This window comes from Meles meles, chromosome 10, assembly GCF_922984935.1.
Source record: "Meles meles chromosome 10, mMelMel3.1 paternal haplotype, whole genome shotgun sequence".
Classification (NCBI taxonomy): Eukaryota; Metazoa; Chordata; class Mammalia; order Carnivora; family Mustelidae; genus Meles; species Meles meles.
In genome coordinates this window covers 43,237,150-43,256,081 of record NC_060075.1, presented here as the reverse complement: position 1 = coordinate 43,256,081, position 18,932 = coordinate 43,237,150, and the positions used below count along the sequence as shown (strand labels likewise).

Sequence of the window (18,932 nt, the reverse complement as noted above, 5' to 3'; positions counted from 1 at the left end):
TTACTTGGGTTTCAAAAAAAAAGGGAGGGGATTTTCCTCCTCATAAATGTGCCTATCTTTTTATCTGTGAGCGTATTTTATATAAAACACCATCAATCATGCCTGGTAATAACTTTTCTAAAAATCTCATCATGAAAATGTTAAACAAAACTACTTCACATATAATGAATTTTTAATAGTCAAAAATTAAAGAAAAATATTATATCTCATTTTTTTTCCATATACTCCTCTGCTTTCCAGTCAGCATGATAAAAATCCGACAGCATCAAGCCATGGAACATACATCTGATCTTGTAATAAGGAAGGATTTAAAAGGCAGAGCAAAACTTTTAGCTTTCCTCTTAGCAATTATTCTCAACACGGACAGAGTCAACATTTAATAAAAAAAGCTTGATAAGTGAAAACATCAACATAATTTTTATTATGAAATGTATAGCCTCAATATTATTGATCATTACTATGAGCAATCAGTGAGTTCTTTCTTGCATTTTCACAAGTTCCAGATTTGAAGGTTTCAACTTCTGTTTTAAATCATTGATTAATCCCTTTATATTACACATCTTGCAGTTCTTTTGTTGAGGCCAAAATTCTCCCTTGTAAACCCATCTGAGTGAAAGAGTATTTTCAAAAGTACATCATAGTCTATCTTAGACTCAAATACAGAGCGAACTGAATAATGGAAATAGAACTTAAAAGCAAGTAACAACTCACAACTATTTTTTGGTACATAAACCACTCATTGGCATGATTAGGATAACTCTCCTAAGAAAGAGGGATACCAAGTACCAGTCAGTAACCTCCTAGCAATTTCAGTGAGTACACTGTGACCCTCGAACAGAGTTCACTAAATGTGAGAATGGGAACTACCACAGCAGATACTTCCCTCATATAAAAACTATAGACTTGGGGCAACATTTTTTAAATTTAGGAAAATAATTGGGTCTCAATCTCACAGTCTGAAAACCAAAATAAATATTAAATTATTTTAGTTAGTTAAGTTCTTAACTTATTTCACCCAAAACTACGGTTTATTCCCTCAATTTTAATGTCTTTAAAAATGGTCCCTTTTCTACTCGAAAGCTAAGTTACTGATATAAATATGATTCTCTACTTGACTATTTCAGTAAAACTGAAATGCTAATTCTAATCACATTTAGTCTACCCTCTCCTAACTAGAAAGTGATGTGCAAGCATGTCCAACTTTTGCATCAACATGGATAGGACTGAAGGAAGTCATGCTAAATGAAATAAGTCAAGCAGAGAAAGTCAATTATCACATGGCTTCACTTATTTGTGGAACATAAGGAACAGCATGGAGGACATTAGGAGAAGGAAGGCAAAAATGAAAGGGGGGAAATTGGAGGGGGAGATGAACCATGAGAGACAATGGACTCCGAGAAACAAACTGAGGGTTTTAGAAGGGAGGGGGGTGGGGAGATGGGTTGGCCCAGTGATGGGGATTAAGGAGGGCACGGATTGCATGGAGCACTAGCTGTTACACACAAACAATGAATCATGGAACACTACATCAAAAACTAATGATGTACTGTATGGTGATTAACATAATTTTAAAAAGGGAAAATTTTTTAAAAATTAAAAAAGTTGTTTTAATTTCCTAAAAAAATAAGAAATTTAAAGATTTTGAAAAAATAAACAGACCAAATAGCTGAAAGGTATAAAAAAAAAAGTCTATCAACCTGAAAAATGAACTGAAATAGTCCAAATTTCACTGGTATAAACTGAAAAGACTTTGTAAGGAATGATGCTCATGCTACATGAGTATCAAAATTATAAGAAAAACGTAAGCTCAGGAATTGACAGCCTCTAATTTAGACTGAGGGTAACACAGTAGACCTTTCTGCTTAACAAAAAAAAGTTGTCGTTAAAACTGCAGACCTTGGCTTCAAAATTTTCTCTCTTTCCTCCAACATCTTATTGCAAACATTCAAAGCTCCTTTCTTTCACTCTTAAGAAGTTATTTCCAATTTCTTAGGTCATTCTCACAGGATCTGTGCCTCCGCAAGTTCTGTGTCCATACTATGACATTCAAAAGCATCCACAGTCAAGAAGAGGGAAAAAAAAAAACAAAAAAACTTTTTTTTCTGTAAAAGTCAGACCATGCCATATTGCAATGATTTGTCTCAAATGCTCTAATTTATAAGGCCATTTTAGCTTTAAATTTCTGTGATTCTAAATATTAAGCATGTGTTGGTTTAATATCCATTAGTAATCCACTGAACAATAAAAAAAAAAGTTCAACCTTGACTTTACAGTTCAGTTTTAGTATGATTACTCTAAGGCTTTGTAACATGTGCATATTCAAATAGTATACACACTGAGTTTATAAATGCATAAGGATTAATTTACTTCACACAAAACAAGCTGAAGATCTTTCTTCTTTTTCTCTCATACAAGATTTACCATGAAAGAAAACCAGGTAGAGATATATTAATAAAAATTCATTTACAACTACGACTGATAAGTGGAATTTTTATTAGAATTTTATTTAAAATTTTATTTTATTTAATAAAAATTCATTTACAACTACGACTGATAAGTGGAATTTTTATTAGAATTTTATTTAGAATTTTATCTAAATTATTAATAATAATATAAAGTAACAGTTACATAATGGTTACTATGTGCCAAACACTGCTTCAGGCAATTACACTTAAGAATTCATTTAAACTCCTCAAAAATCCCATGAGATAAGTACCATCATTACACCCATTTACAAAGCGGAAACAAGGCAGGTGAGGTTAATGATTTGCTCTGGTCCCAGAGCTGCCTAACAGCAAAGCCAGGATTTGAACACAGGTAGCTTGGATCCAGAGTCAATATTTTTTTACAACAGTGTTCTCTTTAGAAAACCCTTGGATATGTGCAAGTTTACAGGTATAAAATAATATTCTGAAAAGGAGACTTAAAAATACATCCAAGTGTAATAAGATGCATTAAAATAGAAACATATTATATAGCTCCTACCAAAAAAGTTATTCCCACACAAGTTAATTAACTTTATCCATGGTCGACTTATTTCTATTATAGCTAAACATGAACGTTCACACTCTGAAATTATATAAAGAATTGATGCAGACCCACTATTACTTCAAATCACTAAGAGATATATCACATAAAAGATACAATGTTAATGAAAAGTTAAGATAAGTGCTAGTGTTAAAATTTGAATTAAAATAAGACCAAACATTTAAAGAATGCTACCATGGACTACATTTAAATTAAAATTTAAAAAGAAACCTGTAGTTCTGGAAGTAAAATCTCCTAAAATATTTTAAGAATATTTGACTTACTACTTCAAGAAGAAACTTGTATTTCTAAAAATACAATTTTGAAAATAGGTGTTGACAACCTACCTCTCCATGATTGAAAAAGAAGCACAACACTGTAACCAGGCCTCCTAATCGGCTGCCGCTGGAAAAGAGGATAAAGAACATAACTCAAAGAACAAAAATGCAGGTCAATCCTAATGAAACCATGAAATAATAGAACATGACAAACTTCTAGCTCTACACAAAGTAGAACTCTACTATGCTTACTTACAAAACAGTTTATTTCCTTTATAGTATCATTAGTCAAAATAAGTTTCATTTTTAAAAAGGCATCTTCCATCTTCAAAATGTACCCAAAAAAGACAGTGAGTAAAAAATGGTGACTCGTCATGTTACCAGGCATTGTGCAACCTGACCTTTTTCTTCATTAGTGCCACATATTTGTGTCCTCTCGCAGTTCCCAAACTATTTTTCTAGGGACACATGATATACATTCAGGAAAGAGGACAGAAGTGCAGAAAAAGCCTTTGTGGTCATAAAGGCAGAAAACACCACACTTGGAAATTCAGAAAGCAAGCCAGCACATTAAAAATGTAATTAATTCGGTATTTCCCAAGCCCCATCCCAAGCTACTTTCCTATAGAACATGCTTGGAGAACATAGTTTACAAAGTTTCATCTTTCATCACGTTTTTAGAAAAGTGTAAAAGAACACAAATATCAAAATATGACCATCAGGCTTCTAACTCTAGCTAAGAAATCACAATGCCATAGTTTGGCTGTCCTAACAAATAAACCTTCATTTGCTTGGGTAAGAGTAATGCAGGTCCCCCACTCTCCTCCCACCCTGGCCAGAAGCATCTGGATATAGGAAAGAAAGGCTGTTCTAGGTTTGTTCTGTCATTTCTTTGGTCTTGAAATCTACTACTCTCTCTCACTCACGCTGTTTTCTCATTATTTTACCCAAATATCCTTCCTTCTTTCTACACAAGCGTATGTAGAACATAGACAAGCCAGGGAGGTAACAGGAATCAGACACAGGTATTCTAGGCTATGCTACTTATTCCAGGGGATGTATAAATGAAGAAGCACGGAGGAGATAGAGGAGATGGCTGGGCTACCCTATGCAGAGAGTACACACCCCTTCCACATCCCTCCGGGCCTCCCAGGAGACCAGGAGGGCTGGCAGTCCCAGCACAGGGGGCTGGTCAGCCTCGGCTGACCCACAAGACGAGGGGTAAGTCTACATGTTCAGCAGCGAGTGGTTTATGGAGTTGCCATTTTCCCTACAGAGTCTCCAGCCCCTTGCTGCTCTAGAGAAGGGATGGCAGTGCGAGAGGTTTGAGGAAAGGGGTTGTCTGAAATACCACCTGCATTTAAGGACAGAGGTAACATGGGAAAACACTGCAGAGCCGTGTTAAGGGATCATGGGAAGCTGGAAGACCACAAATTTAAGGACACTAATGGAACAACTGTGCAAGATTTTTCTTTACTGATTATCAACCTAGACCAGCACAAATGAAATATAAAGAGGCAAAGAAACAACATGTTGGCCAGAAAATGGCTGAAGTGATGAATCCACAGAAATAAGAGGGACAGATAGAGGAGTCAGAAAGTCATATAGGCTGCGGAGCGAAGACAGGGCTCTCCCCTCAGAGGCCCAGCACACCTAAAAAATCAGCCAACAGGCCAACATCAGGCTTCATGGCAAGTCATAAGACATTAGTTAAGTGTGAGTTATGGGTTAAAATAAATAAATAGTAATGTTTTGAACTCATGCCAACAAGACAGAAAAGTGCAAAGGTCTATATATTTTTTAAAAAATTGTTCTCCTCATTGCCACCCTTCCCTCAATCCTATTCACCAAAGATAATAACATTTGTGTGTGTGTCCACCTGCCCAAATCTTTCTCTATACCCATATATTAATGTGATCACATTATTAACACCTCCTTGAAATTTGTTCCTTTTCTAATTCATCTATTATAAAGATTATTCCTTTTTTTATTTAGATTTTATTTATTTATTTGACAGAGATCACAAGTAGGCAGAGAGGCAAGCAGAGAGACAGGGGGGAAGCAGGCTCCCTACTGAAGCAGAGAGCCCGATGCGGGACTCGATCCCAGGACTCTGGGATCATGATCTGAGCCGAAAGCAGAGGCTTTAACCCACTGAGCCACCCAGGCGCCCCTGAATGCTTATCTTATGCCAGGTTTTGGGGCTACAGTGATGATAGACATAATCAAAGTCGTTGTTGTTTTAAGATTTCGCTTATTTATTTGACAGAGAGAGATCACAAGTAGGCAGAGAGGCAGGCAGAGAGAGAGGGGAAGCAGCCTCCCTGCTGAGCAGAGAGCTTGCCCAGGACCCAGGACCCAGGGATCATGACCCGAGCTGAAGGCAGAGGCTTTAATCCACTGAGCCTCTCAGGCGCCCCTATAAAGATTATTCCTAATCAATACACATAACCCAAGGCATCCTTATTAATAAATGTCAAACATTACATAGGACAAATGTACTACAATTTGTTCAGACCTTTCCCTATTATCAAACATATAGATATTTTAAAATTTCTTACTATTACAGAAACATGTTAAAATAAATATCCTTGTACATGTAAATATTGGTGTTTTTATTCCTACAGGACAAACCTATCTGTGAGACTGCCAAGTCAAAGACTGTGAACCAGAAAATGCGATACCAATCCACACACCCTCCCCCCACCCCACAGTGTATGAGGTGTCTGCTTCTCCAGAACACAGCATCTGATGTGTCCAGACCCTTTTATATTTTGCCCATTGGGTAGGCGGACACTTTTTTCTCACTGTTATTTTGATTTGTACCTCTTGCCTACTATTATGGGCCATCGTTTTTATGGGTTTTGGGGACAATGTGCATTTTCTCTTCTGTGAACTGCCTGTTACATTCTTGTCCATTTTTCCACCAGATCGTCTATTTCCCTATCCAAAGATTAAGGGTATCAATTTTTTGACTGTTTTATGCGTGATTAAGTCTTTTGATAATAAGTTACGGTATATTCTGCCAAAAAGAAATTTTAAATTTTATGTGGTTAAATGTCAATATTTTCCTTTATTTCTTCTGCAATCCTTGTTTTGTCTGTGAAGATCTTTCCTACCTCAAAATGACACAGTGTTCGGGGCACCTGGGTGTCTCAGTTGGTTAAGCCTCTGCCTTTGGCTCAGGTCATGATCTCAGGGTCCTGGGATCGAGCCCCGCATCAGGCTCTCTGGTCGGCAGGGAGCCTGCTCCCCCCCACCCCACCTGCCTCTCTGCCTGCTTGTGATCTCTGTCAAATAAATAAAATCTTAAAAAAAAAAAAAAAAGACAGTGTTCTAAATCTTCTAGTATCATTGTATTTTACATTTAAATCTTTCACCCACAGAAACGTATGTATAAAGCCCTAATTTTGTTCTCTTTGAAACAGACAGCCAATTATGCTAACACCATTTATCAAATAAACATTTGTTTTTCTAGTGTAATGAAATTCAGCCTTTATCATACATTAATTTCTCACAATATTATAATCTGTTAATTCCAGTCAATTGATTTAATTCTATATTTTCTATATCACAATGTTTTCATTACTGTAATATTAACATATGATAAGGAAAATTCTCCACCCCTAAGTATTCTAACTTTTTATTTTGTTTTAATTTTTTTTAATTAATATATAATGTATTATTAGCCCCAAGGGTACAGGTCTGTGAATCGCCAGGTTTACACACTTCATAGCACATACCTTCCCCAATGTCCGTAACCCCACCACCCTCTCCCTACCCACCTCCTCCCAGCAACCCTCTGTTTTGTGAGATTAAGAATCTCTTATGGTTTGTCCCACTCCCGATCCCATCTTATTTCATTTATTCTTTTCCTACCCCCAAACCCCCCACGTTGCTTCTCAACTTCTTCATATCAGGGAGATCATACAATAATTGTCTTTCTCTGACGGACTTATATCGCTAAGCATAATACCCTCTAGTTCCATCCACGTCATCACAAATGGCAAGATTTCATTTCTTTTGATGGCTATTTAGTATTCCATTGTATATATACCACATCCTCTTTATCCATTCATCAGTTGATGGACATCTAGGTTCTTTCCATCTAACATTTTTTTTTAAATTTTTATTTATTTTTTAAATTTCTTTTCGGTGTTCCAGAATTCATTGTTTATGCACCACACCCAGTGCTCCATGCAATACATGCCCTCCATAATACCCACCAGCAGCCTCACCCAACCTCCCACCCTCAGATTGTTTTTCAGAGTCCACAGTCTCTCATAGTTCGTCTCCCCCTCCAATTTCCCCCAACTCCCTTCTCTCCATCTCCCCATGTTCTCCATGTTATTCCTTATGCTCTACAAATAAGAGAAACCATATGATAATTGACTCTCTCTGCTTGACTTATTTCACTCAGCATAATCTCTTCCAGTCCCATCCATGTTGATACAAAAGTTGGGTATTCATCCTTTCTGATGGAGACATAATACTCCATAGTATATATGGACCACATCTTCCTTATCCATTCGTCCATCGAAGGGCATCTTGGTTCTTTCCACAGTTTAGCAACTGTGGCCATTGCTGCTATGAATATTGGGATACAGATGGCCCTTCTTTTCACGACATCTGTACCTTTGGGGTAAATACCAAGTAGTGCCATTGCAGGGCCATAGGGAAGCTCTATTTTTTAATTTCTTTTTTCTTTTTTTTATTTTATTTGACAGAGAGAGGGATCACAAGTAGGCAGAGCAGCAGGCAGAGAGAAAGGGGGAAGCAGGCTCCCCGCTGAGCAGAGAGCCTGACGCGGGGCTCGATCCCAGGACCCTGAGGTCATGACCTGAACCAAAGGCAGAGGCTTAACCCACTGAGCCACCCAGGCGCCCCTATTTTTTAATTTCTTAAGGAATCTCCACACTGTTTTCCAAAGTGGCTGCACCAACTTGCATTCCCACCAACAGTGTAAGAGTGTTCCCCTTTCTCCACATCCTCTCCAACACACGTTGTTTACTGTCTCGTTAATATTTATTCTAACATTTTTTTCTTTTTTCTTTTTATTTTATTTATTTGACAGACAGAGATCTCCAGTAGTTGGAGAGGCAGGCAGAGAGAGCGAGAGGAGGAAGCAGGCTTCCTGCTGAGCAGAGAGCCCGATGTGGGGCTTGATCCCAGGACCCTGGGACAATGACCTGAGCCGAAGGCAGAGGCTTATTAACCCACTGAGCCATCCAGGTGCCCCTATTCTAACATTTTTTTAGGTAATTCTAACCAGTGCCCTCTCTCACACACAAAACACACACAAAAAAGTGCTGGATTTCTGATCAGAAGGTCATTAAATTTACATATAATTTTGGAAGAACTGTCATTTATGTGATGGTAATTCTGCCCATTCAGTTGGATAGTATGTCTCTCTCCATTTATTCAATTCTATTTCTTTAAATAAAAATGTTATGGAGAAACAATACAGCCACCAGATATCTGGAGCTAAAACTTCTAAAAATATGGGGATATGATAAAATCTGATCATAGTATAGTATTTTAACACTTTCAGACTTTGGCAGGTCATATAAGCTAAAGTAAACATACTAAGGATTTGAATGAGATCATCAATAAACTCTATTTTATAAATCTATATAGTACTTTGACTATACAGAGAATATACATGATTTGTATAGCATCTGGAACACCTGGCTGGAAAAGACTCATCATTCTCTGGTTATAATCCAAAAACAACCTATACAAGAGAGACTGAAAAACAACACCACCACTCTGGGAAAGTAATATAAAATTCCTTTTAAAAATGCCCTGAACAGAAAAAGATTCAAAACTGAAATTTTACAAGATCAAAAATTGTTTAATGGCAGAGTAAAGAGAGAGACAGGGATAAAAAGAAGACAAGGACAGAAAAATCCCAAGTCCAATTTCCCAACCAAATCTCATGATGGGGTCTGCTCAAGAAGTCTTCGATCCATACTCGACTGCCATATGACCTGTGGGGCTCTGGGACTGGACATCTTCCCAAAGGTAGAATCAGTGTGACATCACTATCTTTTCACTAAATAACTGCCAGATAGGTCGTGGCCCAGCATCTTCCACAAACACCGACAGCTTTGCTTACCTAACCAGGGAGGCAGATTTTCTGGTACACTTTCATGCCCTGCATAGCTAGGAGGGGAGAACAAAATTTGCTTATCTACAAGAAATATCTGACTTATGATCATTTTGAAATGGTGTGACTTAAAATAACTCTAAAATAGTGTCCCTAGCATTTACCTCCTTTCTCTCCAATCCTTATAGACTAGCACATAGGTCATTTTATTTTGATAAACAGGAAAGATGTAATAATCAGAAAACTTAAGACTGGATTTTTTTTTTCCATTATAGTTCATCAGTTGATATTTCAGCATTCCCTAGTGGTTAAAAAAAGAAGATTCTTCGCAATATTACCACCATCAAAAAATATGAAAGCTCCCATTGTGCAAATTTTAAAACAGTCTAAGTTTGCACATTTACTCATCCATCTCAATCACCTTTTGAGCCTCAATTTCCTCAGGTATAAAATGAAGGGGCAAAAGATCTTAAAAATATTTTCAATTCTGACATTTAATAATTTATAATTCTCTTATTTCTCATATCTCTAAGTATCATGGATTCAAATCAATCATCATATTTTGGCAAGTTTGGTTAATCACTGATACTTGTACCTCAATTTACCTAAAAGTGACAAAATGTACAAAGTTCGACATTAGGAGAAAAAGTAATCTTAGTTAATTCAGAACATTATTAAATAACTCTTGGAGTGAGTTAAATTAAATAACTTCTGCTGCATGAATGCTAATGAAAGAGAAAATGAGAGAATAATGTGGAAATAATTGAATGAAAAGAATTCATCTCAAGTTTGAGAGGTAAGGCATAAGCACCTTGCTAGCCAGATGAAAAAATGCCCAGCAGACCTGCTGAGAGCTGAGCATCCTCCCCTAAATTTACACATGGATCCTCTGGCTTCTCTAGAGCATAAAAGAAAGCCGCAGAGAGTAAAGGTGAGGAATAAGAATGACAACCAGGAAGGCAAGGAAAGGTATCAGCTTAGTCCTTCCAGTTTAATTAAGTCCTTCCAGGCAACTAATTAAGGCCTTTAATTTAACTCTTTGTCTTCCAGGGCCAAGAAACAGAATATTTTATTTACTAGACTGTGAACTTCCCAGGTCATCATCATAGCCTGCATAGTGCCTAATACTGGGCCTGAGCCCTGTCTACGGCACAGAGTCAAAAGGTATCTCAGCAGTAAATGAAAACATAAAAACTATCCAACCAAAAGTAGGCTGGCATTCCTTTTTGAGGAGAGGGGGCACTGTCAGACAAACACACCACACTTCTCATCACTGCCATCCTTGATCACTGGCCTGGACACACTACCTGCTCATCATCAGAGCCATGGGTTCAGTGGAGTGTCTACTGTGACCCAACCACCACACTGCTTGACTCCCCATCCAGACCTACTACTGTGCCCTCAAGAACCTCCATTGCATAGGGAACAACTTCCTTCCAAGAACCCTTGGCCTCTACTCAGATGCTTCCTTCTCTTCCTACCATGAAACCTTACCCTCCTCTGAGAAGACGTTCCCCTTCCTCATGCCACCATGCACCTATATGGCTCAAGGCCCAGAGATAAGGCTGAAGCGTCCTCTATTGCTACTTTCAGACATCATCTGGGACCCTTCATGAAAGCCTGCTCCTCTGAGTTCATTTCTCTCACTTGCCTCCTCACAGAAGTTCTCTCCTAGTACTCCAGCTCGTTCTCCATAATTCACAGCTATTCTCCTTCCTCAAGGGCATGTCTAACTCACAGAGTCAGGGTCCAGGATCCCCTGTTCCTCTTCTCCATTCCCTCTATTGCACTGAGGTGGCTTTTTGAGAAATTTTTAATGATCCTTTTTATGAGCTTCTCTAGACTTAATGGCTGCTGCTCTGTATCACTGTGACCACTCTGATCTGTCTCTGATTTCTTCCTCCTCTTGAATATTTAACCTTTCTCTGTCCTCCATGGCTTCTCAGCTCTTGTCAGAAAAGCCTGCCCATTCTTTTGTAGACATAGCTAGTCATCAGAAAATGCCTTTTCTTCCACAGGAGGAATCAACCAGTCAAAGAGCATAATGTATTCATCTTCTGATTTTCTACTCTATTATTTTCTTTGGTCATTGAAAGTTCATGCTTCTTTGATACCAGAAAGAATTTTTTTTAACTGTATTTTTTTAAGATTTTATTTATTTTGTTTATTTGACAGACAGAGATCACAAGTAGGCAGAGAGAGAGAGGTGGAAGCAGGCTCCCCACTGAGCAGAGAGCTGGATGTGGACTCGATCCCAGAACCCTGGGATCATGACCTGAGCCAAAGGCAGAGGCTTTAACGCACTGAGCCACCCAGGTGCCCCCTCAGAAAGAATCTTTAACTATTTTATTTGTAGATGTGTTCCAGAAGCTCTGAAAGCATTGTAGATTAATCTATATGCCAAACCTTCCTTTAAATTTTGCTAACATTCTCCTTTCTATCCTGAGTAATGAGAGTGAAAGTCGTAGTTAATATAACCAGTTTCTCTATTTTCTTCTCGTGATCCAGCCAAAGTTATCTATGAAGTGACTCAGTGTCCTTTTTAGACTCTGCTGCAGAACAGAGTAGCTTTTCATGTCAATTATTTACATCAATCAATATACACCTCCCCCTTCCTGTACCTGTTTTAAGGCAAAGCTGAACTTCTTATTCTTTATGCCAATTTAGCTTTGTTTCCATTGTTTTATTTGAGATTTGTCTGTTGTTCATGCTTTGTTAAAAAATCAAGCATTACTGTTTATGCAGTCTGGATTTTTGGCTAAAAGTATGTCTTAAGTAAGCTATGAATTACACCCGCTCAAACTTTTTCAACTCCATGTTGCTGTGGGTTGTTTAGTTTTGTTTGTTTGTTTGTTTGTTTGTTTTTTAAATATTTTATTTATTTATTTGACACAGAGAGAGAGAGATCACAAGTAGAGCAGCAGACAGAGAGAGAGGGGGAAGCAGGCTCCCTGTGGAGCAGAGAGCTCGATGCGGGACTCGATCCCAGGACCCTGAGACCATGACCTGAGCCGAAGGCAGCGGCTTAACCCACTGAGCCACCCAGGCGCCCCAGGTTGTTTAGTTTTGTTGTTTTGTGCTGTTGGAATGTTCTATTAACTTGGCCTTCTAGCATCTTTAATCATTTGGTCTAACAGTTGTATATGAATATTTAAAAGATATGTATTTCTCTTCAGTATGCATAAATTGATGAAAGTTATTGGTTGAAAATATTGGCATCTTTTCTCTAAAACCTGTCCCTTTTTAGGTCATTATCTCAGCAAAGGACATTTAACCACGCCTTTTGCTGCCCAAGTCTGACCTCTAGGATCAGTAACTTTCCTGTGACTCTGTTTCCTCAGAGTCACCTCTTAAAGTGCTAGATACATATTTCTTCAGGAAATAAATAATCTTAAGACTAGAATCTGAAAAAAAAAAAAAAGTGGAATCTGCAGAGTCAATGCTTCAGATGAGTCCACTGAAAAAAACATTTCCTAAATTGGTAAAATTCTAACAAAGCTTATGTGACAGATAATATATTATTTTTGTGCCTTTGTAAATAATAATCAAGGGCTTAGGGGGCTTTTTCCCCCAATAATTTGTTTATTCACTTCATTCAATTAAAAACTACTTTCTGAACGCAGGCATTCTTCTAGGTGACTTACAAGCATTAATTTATTGTATTCTCACATAGATGACAATGTCTCCTAACTCATTTAGGTGTTCTCCCTCCAACCATGGCATTTCTTAAAAATTTTATAATTTTGTATTCCAGTTAACTTATGAAACACTTCATTTCCCTATTACAACCCTGAAAAACCTTTGTTACATTAAATTTTCTTTTACATCCAAAGGCAAACCAAAGAACTGGCAGTCACTCTAAGTTCTTCCCACATCATTTATTCAAATTATATAAAAATTCAATGTTAACAGATTCCACCCACGATCTGGAGCTCCCATATAGCTTTTTGTCCTCCAGTCTCAATGATGACAGCCTAGGATAGCCAGATAGCTAAGGGAAACTTCTAACATGGTAGGTAAAGACCAAAAGAATGAAAAAAGTGAACTAGAAGATACCAAATTATTTAGGGAAGAAAAAAAATCATTAGTATCCTCAGACAGAAAGATACTGAATCCATGAAACAAAAATAAAATACTATTTTTTTAAAAAAGGAGCAAAGAACAAATAAAAATTCTTGAAAATTACAAGATAACAAATGAAAAACTGAATAGAAGAGTTGGAAAAATAAAGTTGACAGAATTTCCCAGTATACAGAAGAGCAATGATATTAAAAATGGGAAAATACATGACAATTAGAGAATCAGGAAATGCAATATCCAAATAATACAAAGTTCTGAAAGAGAAAATGAAAGGACTGAAGTAAGTGAAGAAATAATCCAAGAAAATTTCCCTGAAATTAAGGGCATAAGGTGCAAGACTGAAACAACATGTCACATGCCCAAGATAATATGGGAACAGACAGATCTAGAGCGAGACATATTGTGAAATTTCAGAACCACAGAGACAGTGAGAAGATTCTACAGTTTTTCAGAAAAAAAAAAGGGGAAGAAAATGTCACATACAAAAATTAAAAATTTAGGAATCCGAATAATTCAGAAATGCCTGAACAGCACTCATGAAGCAGTAACAGTGTGAGGACTTCACAATTCTGAGGGAAAATTATTTCCAATCCAGAGTTCAATACTCAAGCAAAACTATCAATCAAACATGAAGACAAAATAAAGGCATTTTCAAACATACATGGATTCAAAAATTTACTTTCATCAATTCATTCTCAAAAACTTCTAGAAGATGGGAGATGTGCCAGAGTGGAAAAATAAATCAAGAAAGAGGAATACATAGAATATGGCATAAGAGATCCCGTCATAAGAGAGCAGTGAAAGAACTCTGGATAGTGAAGGAAAATGCCAAGGTGACAGATGTACGCCAACAACAGAAAGCAGTCAGTCCAGAATCAAGTACTGACTCATGCCCAGATCCTCATGTTTTATTTAACCTGAGAATAATGCCCCAGTGAGCCTGGACAGATTGTTGTCTATATTTTGTCTTGGCTTCTACATGCCTTACTGCTGGCATCAGCTAAAGACACTCATTTCACCTACAGAAATTGTTCTGCTTTGGTATGCTCTTGAGAGCCAGCATACAAAGAGGTGAATTTGGAAATAGGGGACAACTCTTCCCATCACAATATTTCTGCCGGACATTCAGGACCAGGCCCATACCACATTTCTTCCAGATCCTCCTGCCCTACATGCCAGGACCAGCTCATGACCTTGCCTACTAATGTCCTAGGTAGTTGGACTCCTGATTAAAAACTTATATATGACTTCTGAGGCCCAACCATACACAATGAAAAAGGTTTACCTGACAGGCCTCACCGAGACAGCTACCCTCTTCATAGACACGTGGTTCGTGGTCAGTACAATGCAGTCTCTGAGGACTCAGGATGCCCTGGCCAGTGAAGACCTCCACATCTTTACATTCCTAGCCCCAGCACATTCATTCCTAGGTCTCTTTATCTGAGACTTTGGGCGGAAGTCCACTTATGGAGGGGTAAGAGGGGGCAACCCTGAAGACACTTTTCCCCAGTCTGATTCAGTACCCAGTACTTTTCCATTCCTAGCCATTTCCCCCTCGCCCTCCCCCCTCCTATCTCAGGGTCCATAAAATCCTGGAGCCTTTTGTTCAGGGCTTCCTCAACAGTGAGATGACCCCCATATGTGCACTAATCCCTGGATCTCAGCCAGGTTACTGTTACAGAGGGGACAGTGGACCAGGGGAGTCTGTGTTTTTTCCAGTTTTAGAATCTTGTTACACCACCACAGTAAGTAATAGAAGGTTTAACTCTTTTGTTTTTAGCTTATTGCTTTAAACAACTACCCTAGTACCTGGCAGCTGAACTCCCCATCCTACATAGCTCAGCGGAGCTCCTAACAGTCCTTGAAGGTTCCCTCCGGGAGCCCTCCTCCCTACAGAATAGGGACTTATATACACCAAGTCTTAAGAAACTGGCCTCCAGAAACTGTAGCTGACACATGTCAGGGCATCTTATAAAATTAAAAACTATAATCATGGATTAACAACATGGCTTTTAGAAAATAATAAAAACAATGTGTTTTGCTTTTTAAAATACCAAAATACTGAGAATTCCAGAAAAAGAGGTACAACATGAATAAGTTGTATTTGCAAAAACATCTGACTTCATCTCCTCAAGTCAGAGCTTGGCAGCCCAGCCCCACTTCACCATTTGGCTGTGTTTTCTATTTTCTCTTCCACTTTCATTTTCCGTGAAATGGATTGGCTTATCTGACTTTAGAAAACTTATACTATCTTAAAAGAAATATGCTTCTGGAGTAAAAATGTCATACTCAATCTGCCTGTAAATTTATATAATACAATTTATAAAAAGATTCTAACCACAATTATAGATATCCTCCTCTTTATTCTTAACCCACATGTTAAGAAGTCTGCAGCTTCATCCCACTTTAAAAGTTAGAAGGGTGACAAAACTAACCACCAAGGAAGAAAACAATAAGAACTACCTAGCAGTTTGAGACCTCTAAAAATACTCATGTCAAGAACATTTTAAAAAGATGAAAAAGACTGATGAAAGAAGTGACAGAAGACTTTATTCAACACAGCATAAAGCAGGATCACCACTGGAATCTAATTTACACACCCACCCTCCTCAAGGCACAGGGCAATAGCCAAGGCTCCCGAGAATACAAGGGGCTCTAAAATGTGGGAGAACTGGATGCTCATTTGGGGCTGGAAGGAAACGAGTTTAGGATGTATTTGGATAGAGGTAAAGTGGTTAACCAGGGTTAAAACAAAACAAAACACTAGCAAACGGAGCAAAGGGAGAGCTAGAGAAATGGAAACCTATGCCACCACTGCAGTGTCTACAGCCCAGCACCGGCATAAGGCAGAGCACCCCGGGGGGGGGGGGGTGTCTAAGAGTCAAGGACACCCGAAGGGGACCAGCAAGGGCCCAGAGCAGTCAAGTGGGTGAAGCTGAAACAGGTCGCAGTCTTCTGAGCCAGAAAGAGAAACCAAAAAAAAAAAAAAAACAAAACAGCTCTCTCTGGAAAGGCTCAAATGCCTTTTGTTTTGTTTTGAGAGAGAGCAAGGGTTAAACAAGCAGGAGGGGAGGGGCAGAGGGGAGATTGGAGAGCAAGAATCTTAGGCAGTCTCGACACCCAGCCAGCACAAAGCCAGACTGTGGATTCGATCTCACAACCCTGAGATCATGACCTGACGCAAAATCAAGAGTCAAAGGCTTGACTGAGCCACTAAGGTGCCCCAAGACTCAAATGCTTTTAAGCAAAGTCACTCCCTCTTGCTACCCTAAGCAGTGGTCTATAGATCTTTTTTCTACACTCAAACTACAAGAAATGAAACTTTACACTACAACTCAGCATATGCACATGTAGACATGTATATACAATCAACAAACAGAAGTTGCTCTAAATAACACCCATCTTACAAAGTGTTGTGTACTCTCTTATTGATGTTTATAATCTTTTCCTTTTCATGTAAAAAAAAAAAAAAAAAAAAAAAAGTCCTGGGCCAAACCCACTAAACTGATTCTAAAATCACCCTGCAGTTTGGCAGACAGCATGCTCAAGTAGTCACTGGCTAACCTCAGTGAGAGGTGAAGTCAATGGTCTCATGAGATCATAGTTCAGCTTAAATCCTGTCCCTCTATTGGTCAGACTTCTGATTCCTCTCACTGGTTCTGGAATAGTGTCAGACCAGCCAAGGTCATTCACCAACCCATTTTTTCAGTCTTCATCTTCTACAACGGCCCTCAATAATCTGCATCCTAGCAAAACGGATCCACTCTCTACATCCCAGGTTGCCCACCTTTGCCTCTCTCCAGGATTCTTTGCTCCCCAACCTATCCAAAACGTTCTGATGCTCCAAGGCACAATTAAAGGAGCCCTCCACACAGAACAAATGTCTCCTGCCTCCAGCATTATAAGCACTTTCTCCTTGCTGTCTGTGACACACACCCCGACATGGCTCCCGCTCCCACCTCACCCCACCACGTGGTTTCAAAACCCAAGCACGCCATCTCCAAAAGAAGCCACCTGGTCTATACTTTATGTTTATGTTGACTAGACAAATGCACATGTATCTCCTATGCAGGGAGAAAACTGCTCTCAGGGAACTGTTGGGGCTGAATACCGAGAAATCCAGGGTCAGGGCCCAAACCACCTAGAACCTCTCAGTCAGAACCAGAACATCAGGCTCTCCGCAATAGATGGTGTACCTTTGGCCTTTGAAACGATGGCTATAACAAGCACTATAAGAAAACGATACTGAATGTTTAGTAAACGTTTAGAAATTCTTCTTTAAATTTTAATTCTTCTTTCAAAAAATAGCATAATATAGATCAGCAATTTAGCAACATTGCCACATTCCATATTTTAACTTCTTACTCAAAATCAAATCTCCCGAATGTAGAAAAGCTACCCATTAGTACTCAGCAGAATGATAGACCCCACCCCCCCACCGCACCAAAGTAGAGACCTTTGGCTCATCATGATACCAGGCACACTGGCCTTGCTTTCTTTCAAGTCAGCTTCCTCTTCTGATTACCATATACTTTTGGTTATCTTTGTGTCTTGTTTCAAAAACAAAATTTACCACGTCATCTTTTAATCATGCATTTTCATTTCCGTCTCCCCCAGTTACATAATTAAAAGAACTTTCTTATAGCTAAATCAGAAATACTAGCATCAAAGTATCTTAAATCTATATGCAAATATACTCTAAATTGATCTTCTAATGACTTCGTCATTTGACAAATATTTAACAAGTAACCGTTATCTGCTCAAACACTGAGCTAGGAATGCAGTAGATCTTTGAAGTACTAAACTGAAAATGCCATACTTCCAAAGCAAGTATAATGGAATAATAGTAGATTCAAACTCATTAACCCAAATAGAAAATCATATAGCTATGCTCACACTTCTGTACAAACAAGAAATCAGTAAGCAATTAAAAAAAAAATTCTAAAGATACTCTCAAGTTAAATATTTAAACAAGTATACAATGTAACAAATTGTCAAAAGAAGAAGAAACATAAAAACCTTAAAAAATTTGTCAATTTTTTAGTTTAAGAAATATTGCTGGACTATGATGTTATTAATCAGGTCAGATATTACATATCTGTATAGAATATACTTCCATCTTAATGTCAGCAAAATAGTCATTAATACCATTTGATGACTGGTCCTTATATTTTATGCAAACAATATACTGTTTATGCTCAAAAGCCTGTGAATATTTAAAATTTATCCAATATTTCCACAATTCTCTTTATTTAAGCATCTAAAATTATTTTGATTTAGCTGACTATGCCAATGGTGAAATCATTCAAATAGGAAAGAATTTTATATCTATAAGTAGATGTATTAGAAATAACATAGTTATAAAACTGAACTGCAAGTTAATCTTTATCTCACTATTTTTAGTACATAGTATTATAACACATACCAAAATATTCTCA

General features: G+C 38.1%; 1 protein-coding gene across 4 annotated transcripts in view; it reads right to left on the bottom strand.

Annotated features, from left to right (window-relative positions):
• DPY19L1 (dpy-19 like C-mannosyltransferase 1) overlaps positions 1–18,932 on the bottom strand; it is a 93,433-nt gene that overhangs the window by 47,945 nt on the left and 26,556 nt on the right. For all 4 annotated transcript variants that reach the window (XM_046020581.1, XM_046020582.1, XM_046020583.1 and 1 more), the window contains exon 7: positions 3,375–3,432. In XM_046020581.1, coding sequence (XP_045876537.1) covers positions 3,375–3,432 — 58 coding nt within the window. The remainder of the gene's footprint in view (positions 1–3,374; positions 3,433–18,932) is intronic.